General features: G+C 45.0%; 1 protein-coding gene across 1 annotated transcript in view; it reads right to left on the bottom strand.

Annotated features, from left to right (window-relative positions):
• Nucleotides 1–16,148, bottom strand: part of EHD3 (EH domain containing 3) — a 54,290-nt gene that overhangs the window by 10,262 nt on the left and 27,880 nt on the right. Inside the window, exon 3 of the mRNA XM_036749321.1 lies at nt 13,583–13,680. Coding sequence (XP_036605216.1) covers nt 13,583–13,680 — 98 coding nt within the window. The remainder of the gene's footprint in view (nt 1–13,582; nt 13,681–16,148) is intronic.

Raw genomic sequence — 16,148 nt, 5'->3', positions numbered from 1 at the left:
CACACATACGCATACACGTGTGTGTGTGTGTGTGCGCACATTCCTGGGAGGTAGGTGCTATTATCTCCGGTTTACAGATGAGGAAACAGCTGTAGATGTCTGTGGCTGGAACTGAACTCAGGTCTTCCCACCTCCAATCCTAGCTACTCTACATCACCTTGCTGCCAGTGACATAGGTGCTACTATGACCGCCATTTAACAGGTGAGGAACATGAGACCGAAAGAGGTTAGGGGAATTACCCAGCTAGCGTCTGAGGCAGGATTTGAACCCCAATCTGGCTGACTCCAAATACACAAAGTATATGAGTGTGTTTCAACATAGGAACAGGTAAGTCTATGTTTGATAATCATTATAAGGCTGATTAAAAATAGACTGACCTATGAGATCAGAGGCGGAGGCTGAGTGGGGGCTCTTGGACAAAGCCCGTTAGACTCACCTTCTTAGGAGCCACAGCTGGAATGAAACAAGTCATTTCAGAGGATGCCTAAAAATAACCTTGAACAAAGGCAGAGTCAACTTGGGTTTGGTGAAGGCCTGTAAATGAGCAAATCCTTTTGTCCCCACCAGTCCTGAACGGATCCTGGCAGGAGGCAAGTTGGAATTTTAATAGCAATTTAATGTCCGAGCTGGGAAAGGAGAACTGTTTTTCTTCCAGATACTACTTGGTAATGGTTTTGAGGGCAGGGAATGGTGTGTGTTTGAGCTGAATTTCCTGACCCTATACTAGCTGTGTAACTTTAGGTAAGTCACTTGATCTCTCTGGGCCTCCATCTCTTCGTCAGTAAAACAAAGAGGTTGCACTAGAGGGCATCTGGGGACCTTCCCAGGCCTAAAGCTATGATCCTCTTCTATTCCTTCTTCTTCTTCCCAACTTTTGCATGGCTTTCTCTACCAGGGACCCCAAGGACCAGGGAGTCCTTGAGAGGGGAAGGCATCCTTCTCCTTCTATAACATTGCCTCTTCTAGAAGACAGCTTCCCTCCCTGCTGCCGCGTAGACACAGAGGCCCAGCTAATGCCTGTTGCAGCTAAGCTGATCGGTGCCAAACATAGGAACTAGCTTCAAGTTGCTGGCGCTCCATCCAGCTGGGGCAGGCAGCCTGCCACCCTGAACCCTCATGGGACAGCTCCATCCTATTTTTAAACCTCCCAGTCAGTAGAGAGCCAGGGCTGCTCTGAGGTTCTGGAAGCTGTCCAACAGAACTGCTGTCCCTCAGAAGGTGCTGAGGGGACCTGGAGTACTCAGAGGGAGCTTCTGGATCATGGATTTAGAGTTGGAAGGGACCTTTATGTGGTTCAGTCATTTTTCAGTTGTATCTGACTCTTCATGACCCCATTTGGGCTTTTCTTGGCAGAGATACTGGAGCAGTTTGCCATTTCCTCCTCCAGCTCATTTTACAGATGAGGAAACTGAGGCAAACAGGGTTAAATGATTTACTGAGGGTCACACAGCTAGTAGGTGTCTGAGGCCAGATTTGAACTCAGGAAGATGAGTCTGGCATTCTACCCACTGCTCCACCTGGCTGCCCTGGAAGGCACCTTAGAGGTCATCTGCTTCAACTCCCTCATTTTCTGATGAGGTCCTGAATGATGCTTGATGTCATACAGGGAGTGTCAAAATCAGTATCTAAATTCATGTCCTCTGACTCCAAATTTAGTCTTCTATGCACTGCACCAAGCAGCCCCTCCCACTGAATGCTATAGGTCCTTTGCTTGGTGGGCTATGGAGGATCCTATGTTTCCTGGACATCTTCAGGGTACAGCAGTGAACTCTGAGGCTCCAAAAACTCTGGCATTGTTAGAATTTTCTTTGAGTACACACTTTAAGGTGGCTGGTGAGGGTTATTTCCCTGCTACAGCTGTTCCTACACTGGTCTGTGCCAAAAGGAGAGGGACATGGGAGGGGATTGATAGTCCTCACCCCCACCTCCTCTAAGACCTCACACAGAGATTTGTTTAGATATGGCCCCTCTAATTCACTCATCCTCTAATCTATTATCTTATGTTATGGGTATTTATTGCTTACAGTTACTTGTGTATTCAATATTTGTTAAATGTGGACTAGGTACAAAACAGACACAGGGTGGAGTCATGATTAAGGAACCAGTTTTGGAGTCTAGAACACCTGGATCCAAGTCCCATATCTGATAAAAATTGGATTGTGATTCTGGGCAATCTTTTTTAACCTCTTGGTGTCCCCAAGCAACACTCTTAGATTATAGATAAATTGAATAGTAGTTGCAGATGTGTTTTTATGGAGGGAAATTCTTCATCCGGACGTCAAGCTTACATCAATGAAATCAGACTCAAAAAGACTACTGAGCTCTGTGCCAGGGTCCAGATAGCTACTGTGTACCCTTCTAACTCCCAAATTCTGTGCTAGGGAAAGCAAGATGAAAAATACCCTTAAAGAGTTAACATTGATATCCTCTTATTAGATAGTGGTTTTCTAAATTGAATTGAAAGGGAAGAAAACCTCTGGATCTGGGAAGATAAGGGGGCCAGAGAATCTGCAAAGAAGATGTGCTACTAGAAAGAGAGAGGGGGCTTTGGAATTCAGGCTGCTTAGCCTAAAGCTTCCAGAGGTCAGATGGACATCTTTGGCCTTTTTCATTGCCAGTATGGTCTCAAATGGCCCCTAACCAAAACAGAAGGTAAGAGAGGAACGAAAGACTGACAAATCTCCACCTGAGGTAAAGGGAAGGAGAAAAACTTAATAAAATACCAGGTCAGCATGGCCTGACTGCAAGAATAGAAATATGCCTCTTATTTAAAAATAGCTCCATGTAAACACCAGTTTCTACCAGGTTTTGCACTGAAAGGGCTTCAAGAGTCTATGATTTTTTGAGAATCGTCATAGAACAGTGACAAGAACATTGGACTGAGAATCAGAAGACCCGGGGTCTAGTTCAGTTACCAGCTAGCTGTGTGACACTGAGCCAGACACTTGCCACCCTGGGTCTCTTTTTCCCATCTGCGAACTGAGGGATGGATGACCTCTAATCTGATAGCAGCTGCAATATAGGCTGGAAAAGCTAAAGAATGGTGAACGGGAGAAGACTTTTGCAGTAATAAGATGGGCAATGAGGAAGGCCTGAACTGACAACCTGTAATATGGCAGCCAAAAAGTGAATACCATCTTGGGCCGTACTAAGAGAGACATAGCTTTGTTCTACATACCCTGGCCAGGCCACATCTGGGGCAATGTGTTTAGTTCTGAGTTCTGGGACATAGGTGAAAGTAGAGAATGTTCTAAGTAGGGCAACCAGGGTGGAAAAGGGTCTCAAGGGCATGGCCTAAGAGAATCAGTGGAAAGAAATGGGGATTTTAGCCTAGAGAAGACTGGATGGGTGGGGGTAGAGGGAGAGATAATAGTTATTTTCCAGTATTTAAAGCGAAGGGTAGAAGTTGCAAAGAGGAAAATTTGCTAGGAAAGACTTCATAATGAATAAAGCTCTCCCAAAGTGAAATGGGCAACCTTGGGAGGCAGTGGATTTGCCTTCCTTGTACGTCTTCATGCAGAGAATGGGTATATTACGATGGGGATTTCTTTTGTGTGGAGGTTGGTCCAGCCAGCTACTCTGTACCTTCTAACTGCCAAATTCTATGATTCTATACCCTCTAGTACCTGACATATAGGAAGCACTTAGTGAATGCTGAATAAATGAATGGATGGATGGATGAAAGAATTTGGTGCAATGAATAAGTCCTATTTGGGCTGTTCCAAAAGCACTGAACCAAAAACAAGGTCACTTGCCCAGGCTGTGTAGGCATCGCTGACCTGTGCTCCAATCCTCTGACTTCAAAGGCCCTGGAGAGCTAGAAAACAAAGCTTATCTAAAGCTCAGCTGTAGGAAATGAATGAGGTTTTGCAGTAATCACTTTTCCCTCTGACTTCTTCCCCACATACTGAGAGATGGTTCGAGGGTATGTGAAAAAACACCAACCGTCACCTTAATTTGCATGGTACACATTATACTTTGAAAACAGCTTTCTAGTTTTCACACACATTACTTTATTTGGGTCTTACAACTGCCCTCTGAGATAGGTACTAGTGACTCCATTCTGTGGGCAAGGAAACAGAAGGCACAGGCAGGGACTGAAGGGCTTGCTCGAGGCTGGGAAGGGCCTAGTCCATAGTGGGCGCTTAGTAAATACTCAATGAAGGCACGAAAATCCCTTTCCTCCTCCATGAAACCCTCCCTCAACAACTCATTTCCTCTCTCCATCTCCAAAGTAGAAGTGATGCCTTCCTCAAGTATTTATTAAATACCTACTATGTGTTGGGCGCTGACCTAAGTCCTCTTAACTCAAAGTTCTTTGTATCTGGTTTAGGCATATATCTACTTCGTATAACAATCCTATTACACAGAAAATCAGCTTGGTACAGTGGAAAGAATACTGGACTGAGAGTCAGTAAAGAACTGGCTTCACATCTCACCTTTGACACTTATTAGTTGTGTGACCTTCGACGAGAGAGGTCATCTCTTCCAATTTCCTCATCCATAAACAGATGCCTATAGTACCTATCTAATGGGGTTTGTTGTAAGGATCAAATGTCAAGAGTTTTGAAAAACTGAAACTGCTACATATAGACATCAGCAAAGATTTCTGTATAATAATTCTTTGTATAATAATTACATTTGCACATACTCCCAGAGGAGAAGATAGCTCAGAGGGACTGCGATCTGCATTCATGGGATCAAGGATCCACCCATGGATTAACCTCCCTACAAAAGCTCCTTGAGGGCAGGCACTATGCTTTAGCTATTTTTCTCTCTCTTCAGTGCTAAAACAAAACAAAAAAAACAATGTCTGCCTAATAGAAGAAAGATGGGAATAGACTTTCCTGCCTGTTTAGCAGAGGCGGAAGACTAAGGGTATGGAATGCTATATACGTTGTTAGACTTGGTTGATTTATTGGTTCGTTTTTTAAAAAAATGCAATGTTTAAAAAAAAACTGCACCCCTCCCACTTCTCCACCTCCCCCCTCCCTAGACCCCAGTCTTTTCTTCTTTGTCAGAGGGGATAACTTTCTAGGGGGGAAAGGAAGAGAAAAATGAAGGCAATGTAAAAAAGGAAGCTCTAAAACTTAAACACATAGATTCTTATTGAACAAATGGGCTCTTTCCATGACAGTGTGCTGCTTTTCTAAGTTACAGAGCTACACAAACGCTGTCCTGGCACTGACCTGAAACTCTTCTACTTTCTTACTGGGTGAGGTCCAGCAGGTTTTCCCCCTTAAAGGAAGTTGTTGAGAGGCTGGGAGGAGAAATAAAATCCTAGAGATTTGGAGCTGGAAAGCAACACAGAACCTGGCTAGTCTAATCCCTTCCTTTTACAGATGCAGAAACTGAGGCACAGAGAAGGGAAATGGCCTGCCCCAGGTCACACAGTGAGCAAGCGGCAGGACCAGGACCAGAATCTATACTTGTCTTATGTGAATTCTGCCTTTGCACTGCTGCACTGGTGAATGTTTCAGCAGATCTCAGGCTTCTTTCTAGTTACCAGCCTTTATGATTACAATGTGCTCCATGGTCTTTCCTCGGTTTCTCCAGTCATAAACTGGGGTAAAAAAGTTGCATTCCTACCTGACTCACAGTGAGCAGTCTAGGTGAAATGAGGTATCCACTAGCCTCCTTGTTCCCAGTCTCTCACCATTCCATCCTCCAACTTGGTTGCTAAGATGATTTTTTCTAAAGTAGCATTCTGACCATACCGATAGGCTCCAGTAACTCTTTATAACCTGCAGGATCAAGTATAACTCCCCAGTGTGGCCTTTAAAGCTCTTTGTAACCTGGACCCTTCCTATCTTTCCAGCCTTCATATACTTGACTCCCCTCCACACACTCTACGGTCCAGCTACCCTGGCCTGCTTGCAGTTCCTTGAACACAACACCCCATCTATATATCCAGCCCTAATCTCTCTCCTGAGCTCAGTCTCATATCATCAACTGCTTCTTGGACATTTCAAAGTCAGTGTTCCACAGGCATCTCAAAGGTTACCACGTCCAAAAGAGAACTCATTATCTTCCCCCAAAATTCCACTTCTGAACTTCCCAATGACTATTAAGAGTGCCACCATCCTCTCAGTCAGTCAGGCCCACAGCCTAGAGTCCTCACACTCACTCGCCCCAAATATCCAACCTGTAGACTTCTTGTTTTTACCTTAACAACATCTCTTCTATACAGCCCCCTCTCTCCACTCAGGTGACTACCACCCTGGTACATGCCCTCAACACTTCACACCTGGTCTTGGGGTTGGTCTCCTTGATTCAATCCACCCTCACTCCACTTCAATCCAACTTCTTCTCAGCTAAAAAAAGATTAAAAAAGCAGATTATCCTATAGGCCATGAAGTAAACATCTGCCTAAACTTTTGGGTAGTTACACCTCAAAAGGAATTGGTTTTAAATATCTAGTAACTGCCTGAGGGATCTGACACGAGGCAAAAGTTGAGCTTCCCTATTCAGCCAGTTATAAAAAGAATAGAAATATGTGGCTTCAGATGGCATTCCCTACTATTCCTTGAACCACAGTCCAGAGTTCAGAGGGCTCCTTTCCTGAGGTGGGGGTTGTGGGAAATTCCATATTAGAAATACTCAATAATCTTGGCTCCAGAAGAAGGTCTAGCCTTTTATACCCCTCCCACTTAAGCTCCATCATTGTCCCTTCCTGGTAAGATCCCTAGGGCTGGGTGTTTCCTAGAATTAACAGGACAGAAGAGACCTCACAGCCAGCAGCAAATGTCTCTCCTCCCTCTTCTAAACCCTTCCTTTTCTCCCTTTCCCAGCCCAGTCAGTAACCCTCACAGATTTACGTGTTCTACGTGGGCTATGTATACCAAGGTTTGTACCCACATATACCGAGTGCTTGGCACTTCTCTGTCTTCACCCATCACTAGAAGTCTTGGTCAATGAAACTGAACACTTACCTACCCAATCTCAGGCAAAGAAGTCTCTCTGCCTAAATCTAGACTTTTTAAAGAATTCCCCCAGGTCTCACACTCAGGTTCACACTGGAGCATAATAGATAATTTTGCTCAGGAAGCTTCCTGGGGAGAATTGAGATGTCACAGGGGACAGGATCCACTCTAGTGACAGGGCCCCAAGCTGGAACACAGGCAAGAGGAACTGGTAAGGGGCCTGATCCAAACTGGCCAGGCTGGTTCTGCTACTGGGCTAAGTAATGCAGAGTAAACAGTGCCAGCGGCACAGGAGAACTGAGAAGTGTATTCCTGTCTTTTCAATGGAATGGCAGGTTTCTTTGGCAAACTGGGGAGGGGAGAAGGATAGGGAAGGGCACTATGTCAACACAAAACTTCTCTTTCAGTTTGTGGTCCCATCAATGTCAGGCTTTATCCAGGTCAAGAGTCAGAAGCCGTTTAGTTGGTTTTTTGTTGTTGTGTTCATTCCTCTTGTTTCTTTATGGTCTTGTTTTTTTAAAAAATTTCCTTCCATACTCACCATGGCTCCTAGCAATTAAAAAAATAATAATAATCTACTGAGGTGCTCACATCAGCATCCCCAAGGCAAGCACATTGTGGCAGCACCCAGGTTCCCAGCATGCACTTGTAATCTGGGCCACCTTTGCCAATAGCCACATTTGTGGTCTGGACCTGGGCCAGGAAGAGGATATGCCAGTCTGATTACTGACTCAGGTCCATTATCTCTTCCGGAAAGCAGGGGGAGGGGACCCTGCTCAGCCTAATCAGATTTTATAAGACTCATGGGTGCTGGACAAGAAACATAAGCATTTTAACCCCAAGATCGGGGCTAAGCAACAGCTGAGGCAAGGTTGATTCCGGTTAGGTCAGGGAATGGGGGTGGGGTGGGGTGGAGGGAAAGAATCATTGGCACAGGTAAAGCAGGAAGAAAAAAAAGAAATAAAAATACCTAACGTTTATAAAGTGCTTTGCATGTATCATCTCATTTGATCTTCACAATAGCCCCATTAAGTTGGTGCTATTATCCCCATTTTACAGATTAAACAATAAACATTTACGAAGCACCTATTTTGTGTTAAGTACTGGGGATACAAGAAGCAGCAAAAGACAGTTATCTGTCCTCAAGGAGCTTACGATCTAATGAGTAAATTGAGCTGAGGAGGGTTAAGTAACTTGCTGAGGGTCACAGAGTTAATATATGTCTGAGGCAGGTCTTGGGTCCAAGTCTTTCTGATTTCAAGGGAAGGGAAGGGAATGGGAAGGAAGAGAGAGAGAAGAAAGAAAGAAGGGAGGAAGGGAGAGAAGGAAAGAGGGACAGAGAGAGAGGCAGAGAGGGAAAGAGAGAGGTGGGGAGAGGGAGAAGGGAGAGGAAGGGGAAAAGAGAGAGAGAGAAGAAAAGAAAGAGAAAAAAGGAAAGAAGAAAAGGAAGAAGGAATGAAAGGTATAAGACTAAATTATGAAGGAGATTCAAACTGAAGGGATTTCTTCTTGAACTCCACAAAGATGGGGAAATGTATAGAAGAAACACTTTGTATCTAAAGAAGGGAGAGAAATGATGACTTTACAAATCCAGAGAAACTGGAAACTGGTCTTCCTCAGTGAAGGCATATTACAGGCTTTGCTCTTTATCTCTCAACGCAGAAGGACATCGAGTGGGGAAGAACAGATTAGTGTAGGTGTGAGAGGTCAGAGGGATACAGGGAGAGTCTCACGGTAGGATCAAACTGTAGGAACAAGAAGTCGTTGCTTTAGCAGTCAGTAACAGGGTGGTGCTAACCACCTGAGTGAGTCCTTTTCAGGATAACGTACAGGTTGAGAACCCTCCAACCTTCCCGGACTCTCCCTGCCCACCCAATGAAAACAAATACCCAAAATTCCTACAAGAGGCAAAGACTGAAGAATACACCCAAGGCCAGGGTTTCTTCTGTCACATGCAAACCCAGGTATTTAGGCTAGCCTGAACTCCATCTTATAGACCAAAATTCACCACTTTTAGGTCTCCATCATTACAATCTCTTCTGTCCACAAAGAGGAATTATCTCATGGTTGTATTTGTATACCTAGTATCTGGCCCATGTTAAGTGTTTAATAAATGTTTATTCAATCAACTGACAAGCATTTATTAAGCAACTACTAGGTTCCAAGCACTGTATTAGGGTCCTGGAGCTACAAATACAAAAGTGAGACAGTCCTTGCCTTCCAGAAGCTTATGTTCCAACAGGGCAACACAGCACACATAAGGGGAATGGTGGTCAGGGAAGGCGGTTTTGGTCTGGCCAGTCTCAGGGAGGGTGAGATGAGCCACAGGGCAGTTGCTTATCATGCCCTTTTCATTAGTAATGGTGCTACTGATTTGATTGCAGTTCTCAGAGCAAAAGGATTTATTATTGATTTGGCACAGAGAGAATTTAATCTTGGATTACTGAGGTTGGAAAAGGCCTGAGAGATCGTCTCATCCAACTCTCTTGCTTTAGGGATGAGTAGGCTGTGAGGCCCAGGGAGGTAAAGATTACACTGTTTGTCCAATTAAATCTGTGACTTGAATTCAAATCTCCTGAATCCTAATCCAGGGCTCTTTAAAGTTTCAGAGACCCAGGCTTTTTTGAGCCTTTGTGGACACTCTGTCAAAGAGGAATGGAGTCCCCTAAAGGGGACCCACACACTAGAATGTGCCATTTCCAAGTCATTCGAATGAAAGGCACTAGGCCTATCACATACTTCCTAAGAGACAACTGGGTTGTACATTTGTTAAGCTGTTAATTCTCTGTTAGGGCTGCCACACCACTCTGGGAAGGGATGAGTCATAACTATTGGCAGAAGTGTTACAAATTCTACTGGTTTGAAGTAGGGCTGGGGGAGGTAGGAGGAAGGGTTAGGAAACCAAAGGGAGAGGCTAAAAAATAAAAAATAAAACAGCCACCCAAGCTGCTAAGAGGTGAGAGAGCCCACATGCTAGAGAAAACATCGGGGTATACCTCCAAATGCGCATCTATACAGGCAGCTATAGCCTTTCTCTGCATCTGGACGGGAAAGGAGAAAGAGGGTGATGAGATGAAGACGAGGCACCCAGGAGAGAGACAAGGTCCCCAACATCAGGGGCACAGACCGGCTTCCCCCTGTCTCTCTCCTGCAGCAGCAAGCCCTGAGAAGAACAAAAAAGGGCCACACGCTCAGTCTTCCCCAGGGACAACAGCTGAGCTGAGCAGGGAAGAGGTAAAGAATGACGGGGAGGTCAGGAGAGGGAAAGGGAGATGCATTTGTACTCCTCCAATCTCCACATCTTTTTCCAATCTATCTAAAGCGCTCTTTTGGCGCTGGATCATAGAGGTCAGTCTAATTGCTGCCCATTTTACAGAAGAGGAAACTGAGGGTCACAGAGATATTAGGTGTCTAAGGCAGGATTTGAACTCAGGTCTTCCTGAATACAAACCCGTTGCTCTATGCGCTGTGTCACCTAACTAGGGAAAAGAATGGAGTGTAGAGAGGAGGAAGGAAGAATCTTTGGTAACCCAAGATCTGCAGGCAAAGTAGCAGCTAGGAATTTATGAGCATGGGGCGAGAATCACACAATGAGGCAAATGAAGTCAAGAGACCAGGGAGAGGAAGGTCACATGATGGCTCTCGCTATTTAACTAAGGATAATTTCTTACCAGCTAGGTCTTAAGCTCCCTGGCCTCTTTGATGTTGAGGAATTAAAAGAAAGTGCTGTCCGCACCTTCTAAATTTGGCGCCCTGGGCCAAAGTGCAGTCACTCCACCCTAGTTATCACAGTGGCTGCAGGCCCATGAATGGAGAGGGCTCAGCCAAAAAAGAAAAATGCTATACCTCATAGGACACATAGCGCCATAACAAAGCTGGAGAATCTGGAGATCCCAGGCCCCAGACGTTAAATTTCCTCCCTACTTTCCCACCAATAAAAATATGATAGATCTAGGGCCTTTAGCCCAACTTCCTCATTTCACAGAAGAGGAAAATGAGATCAAGATAGACGTGACTCGTCTAAAATCACACAGGGATTAAGCAACAGAGGGAGGAATTTAAAACAAAGCCCTGTGACTTCCTGTGCAGGACCCTCGTCCTGTAGCCTCTCATGGCCTCAGTTTCCTCATCTGGGGGTTGGACTAGAGAGCCTCCGAGAAGCCCTGCAGCTCTAGGTGTCGTGTCATGAGCCCCCAACTCCAAATTCTTTCTAGTGTGCCATGCTCACTCTCTACGACTTTTATGTGCCCGGGAATTACTGCCTGGGCTCCAACTAGTGCCGAAGCCCTAACTAGGGATGTGGCAACAGAAAGAAGGCCTGTGGGCCCCTGTGCCACCTCTTCCCTTTGCTAGAGCCTAATTTACCAGCTCCTTAATGGAGAAGGCATCCAGCCAGGATGTTCCCCCCAATCGCATGATGCTATTAGAGAAGAAAGGAAAGAAAAAAAGAAAACAAGCATTTATCAAGCACTCACTATATGCTGGACGCTGTCCTAAATACTTTACAAAATATGATCTCGTTTGATCCTTACAACCCTGGGACGTAGAAGCTATTGTTAACCACATTTTACACTGAGGAAGCTGAGGCAGATGCAGGTTAGGTGGCTTGCCCAGGGTCACGCTGCTATTAAGTGTTGGAGGCCGGATTTGAACTCAGGAATCCCTGCCTCCAGGCCCAGGGCTGTTACCTCTGCACAACCTAGCTCCCGGTCTGTATAAAGTGACAGTTCATTTTCTAAGGAAGCATCTTCTCCTCCGTCTTGAAATCCCCACCTCTCCTCCCTCCTTATGCTTCTGATGGGCTGGGAACCCCCTATTAACGGAGACTGTTCAGGGTTCCAGACCATGATAAACAGAAGAGGTGAGTCGGAAAGAAAGAGGGAAACAGGACCTACCCCTGGGTTTCCTGTTGTACTCAGTACTTGTCTACTTCACTGTAAAGACCCTCCTATTCCCCCAATGGCTCTGGCTGTCAGTCTGGTCTGGACTGGGGATGATACCCCAATAAACTCCTTCCTGGGGAACAGGTGGGGATTTCCGTTGTCCCCAGAGGATGCTATGCCCCTGAGATGGCATGTGGAGATTACAATTTTCTGGTAGCCCCAGGAAGACAGGCCAGACGAGCACCTCTAATAATAGCCATATGCCAAGATTTCAGCAGGGGTTCAGGATGAAGGAAGCCGCGGGAGATGGCCGTGGAAGTTTCCCGGGGAAGAGAGGAGAGGAAGGACCTAAAAGCATAGATATTCTCATCCGCCTCCACAGTGATGACCTAACCTCTATGAATGACTGGATGGAGTATGGTGGGGGGGGGGGGGTAGGCTTGGGTTCAAATTCTGCCTCTGGGCATGTCACTAAACACCTCTCATTTTGAGTTTCCTCACCCAGGAAATGGAATGATAATAGTACCTATCTCACAGGGTTGGGATGATTAAATGAGTGAATGAATGTACGCCTTAAAGCTCTATACCAACGCTAGCTTTTGTGCTTCTAAACCGGACCCTCTGATTCCCACTGAGGAAATGCCCAAGGACCAGTAAACATTTATAACTGTTTTGCAAGTTATATACTCAGTTGTCAGGCACTGAGAAATTAAAGTACCAGCCCAGGGTCACGGAGCCAGTATGTATCAGAAGCAGCACTCGAACCCAGGTCTTCGTCTGGGAGACCAACTCAATCCTACACCATGCTGCCTCCTGTGATTATTATTATGAATAACAATAATGGTCACATAACAAGCACTGGCCCCTGTGAAGCACAGAGTTTGCCTTGGCTAGTCAAATGTCTAGAACTCCCCACTCTAAGAAGCAAAACCTGCCAAAAGACTTGGCTCTCTGTCCACCCCACCCGGACGGCCATGAATTGTTGTCGGTCAGTCTGGTCTGGCTCTACACGACAAAACAAACCGACGACAAAGTCCGTGGGGGTTTCTTGGCAAGCATACTGGAGTTGTTTGACATTTCCTTCTCCGGTGTATCTCCATTTTACAGATGAGGAACTGAGGCAAAAAGGGTTCAAGGGACTTGCCCAGGGTCACACAGTCAGAGTCTGAGGCTGGATTTGAACTCAGATCTTCCTGATTCCAGGCCCAGTACTCTATCTACTGTATGTATCACCTAGCTGCCCTGAGGACATGAATACAGAGAATGACAGAGTAAAGGCGAGGAGAAGGGAGCTTCTATCCCAGACAAGTTTACGCTGGATAAGGTTCCTAGAATTCTTAGACCATTTGACCTAGAAAGGACCCTGGAGGTTGGCTAGTCTGACCGCCTCATTTTGAAAAGGGAAAGTGAGTTCCCTAGATCACCCAGCTGGTTGTTTGCCTGGCCAGGACTCAACCCTGATATGGGGCTCCTGGGCTCTTTCCACAAAGCCTCGAACCAGTTCAGCCCCCCTCTCCCTCCTTCCCTGAAGCACCCTTCCCCACCCCGCCTCCCCTTTCCTAGCACGTGTGAGTTCCTACAGATCAAAAGACAATTTCCAGCACTCTTCTCAGACACTGGAGTGGCAAAGCATTTCAGTCCTACAGGACAGAAAGGAGCTGTCCTTTTATTTCTTTGTTCAGGGCTTAGCCCCTACAGTCCATTTCTGGGTCCATGTTCCCGGTTAATTCCCCTTTCTGTTCTGTCCTGCAAGTAAAGCAATATGGTTCTCTTACCTCGGCTAATTCTTTGTTTCTCCCCAGACAGGATCCCCGGCGTGTCAATGACACTGATGCTTTCTAGCACTGGGTTGGGCAACTGGGCACACACGAATCTACAGAGGAGAAAAGAGAGAGGGAAAAAAAAAAGAAAACCTTGGTGAGAAAAAGGCCACACTTTGCCAACCTGGACATTGTTTTCCTTGTGGAAGCCTTGGGTCTTTTTAGTTGAGTGGTGGGGGTGGGAAGGAGGGAATGGAGGAGGTGGAATAAAAAAACAATGAAATCCAGCTCCTAGTCATATACACTGCGTTGGAGAATTAGGGAATCCCAGAGCGGAAAGGGACTTCATCTAGACTGACCTCTCCCTAAAGTATGACTCCTTCTCTTCAACATCCCTGAAAAATAATCAACCAGCATCTGCTTGAGTATTTCCAGCGATGGTGAACTCACTACCCTGTCCCACCCCTGCCACAGCCACCAATACAATATTTAGATATCTCTAATTAGGAAACTACATTAGACTTATTTTCTCAAGTACCTGAATAAAGCTGTTAATTTCTCTTAGTGGCTGTTTTCCTCTACAAGGCACAGCCCATCCAAATGTTACCTCTGTATGTATATCATAGTGACATATAGAGATGAATTTATATCCTTAGTGGAAAGGCGATAAAAAAAAATCTATGTGCCCATTAATAAGTTAAGCCTGGAAACCAAGACGCAGCGGGGCACAGTGGGGCTGAAGTCAGGAAGACCTGAATTTAAACTCTGTCTTGGACACCGATGGTTGGTGTGACCTTGGGCAAAATTTAGCCTCGCTGAATCTCAGTTTGGTCATCTGTGAAATGTGACTGATAGGAGCCCCTACCTTACAGGGCTATTGTGAGACTCAAAATAGATAACATACACAAAATACTTTGCAGACCCGAAGGAACTACGTAAATGCCAAATGTTATTATCCAGGGTCTTATTATACAAAAATAAGGCTTTGAGGTAAGAGGCCCTAAGTTCAAATGTTAACTCTGATGCTTACCATCTATGTGACCTTGAGAAAATTTCCTAAGCCACAGGGCTTAAGGGTGGGGGTGGACTATAGCTCCTGACAGAGAGACAGGATAGACTTAAGATGCAGAGTAAGGCACACGTTTTCAGGCATTTCCTAAGTGGTAATTCGTTTTGCTTGAGTAAGTGCATTTGTTAAAAGGTGTTTTTCCCCCCTTAATTTGGGAGAGAGTGGGAAAGAGGAAAAGAGAGAGAGAGAGAGAGTGAGTGTGAGTGTGAGTGTGTGTGTGTGTGTGTGTGTGTGTGGGGCATCTGAAAAAGGAAGAAAAAGGAAAGATGGTCATTGAAACATTTTTTTAATGCACAAAAGGAAACAGAACAAAAGGAAAGCCAGAAAAAAATTACAGATCAACAGGATGGTTTTGAAAGTTTAAATGGAGAATTTACTATATGACTGTACATAACAGAGTTTTGCAGCTTTATGCACAATCCTCTTTTTCCATTCTATTATGTATGTAACAGACCAAAATTTAAATTTAAATTGGTGTTTAAGAATTAAAAAAATTCTTAAGAAAAATGAAATTAATTATGAGGCTGTATGTAGATCAGATAGCCTCTGAAACCTCTTTCAGATCTTAATTGACGAGCTTAAATGCTAGGGCTGACCACAACCTTAGATCATTGAGTTCCAAGTCCACATTTGACAGATCAGAAAAGTCCCACAAGTCAGTAGCAGGGTTTTCCCCAGATCATCTGACTCCAAACCTAGAGTTCTTTCTTTCTGGTCAAACAAGTTAGGGGTATGACTCTGAATAGGATCCACTAGTCCCAGTTGGCCTCTTCTCTTTACTGTAGCTCCAATTGCTGGATCTGAGGAACTCTATATGAGTAATAGATATGAGGCAGCCTAGGGGAGTTCGAAGGTCAATTAGTATATAACTACATGATGCAGGTGTTGTTTCTGGCTTCTGTTGTCTTTTTTCTTTCTGGTTTCTTTTCTTATACTAGACCACAAATTGCAGCTCAAAGTTCATTCATTCAATTCAATTCATTCATTCATTCAATAAACATTAGCTAAGCAAGTATAAGGGGCAGCCAGGTGGGGCAATTGTTAGAATGCCAGGCCTAGAGTCAAGAAGACTCATCTTCCTGAGTTCAAATCTGGTGTCAGGCATTTATTAGTTGTGTGACCCTGGACAAGTCACTTAACCCTGTTTGCCTCAGTTTCCTCATCTGTAAAATGAACTGGACAGGGAAATGGCAAACCATTCCAATATCTCTCCATGAAAACCCCAAATGGGGTCATGAAGAGTTGGACCCAAATGGAAAAACAACTGACTGATTACTGAAGCATGTGTAAAACTTGTGCTAACCAAATGGCTGTGATGTGTAGTCACATAAGACCTGGACCCCATTCAAGGAACTCTTATGAAAGGCAGTGCCCATGCCCCAGATCTCAGATTAGAGAACAAAAGGAGCTATACCCTTGCAAGTGGGGCTTCTTCCCTGTCCATCCATATACATATTGAAGACATTCTCAATCCTTCCTAGCCACTAGTTCCCATCTCTCAGGGGGACCCCA

Source organism: Trichosurus vulpecula, chromosome 3 (genome assembly GCF_011100635.1).
Source record: "Trichosurus vulpecula isolate mTriVul1 chromosome 3, mTriVul1.pri, whole genome shotgun sequence".
NCBI classification, from domain to species: domain Eukaryota; kingdom Metazoa; phylum Chordata; class Mammalia; order Diprotodontia; family Phalangeridae; genus Trichosurus; species Trichosurus vulpecula.
Note: the sequence above shows the minus strand (reverse complement) of the source record. Positions and strands in the feature narration are given on the sequence as shown.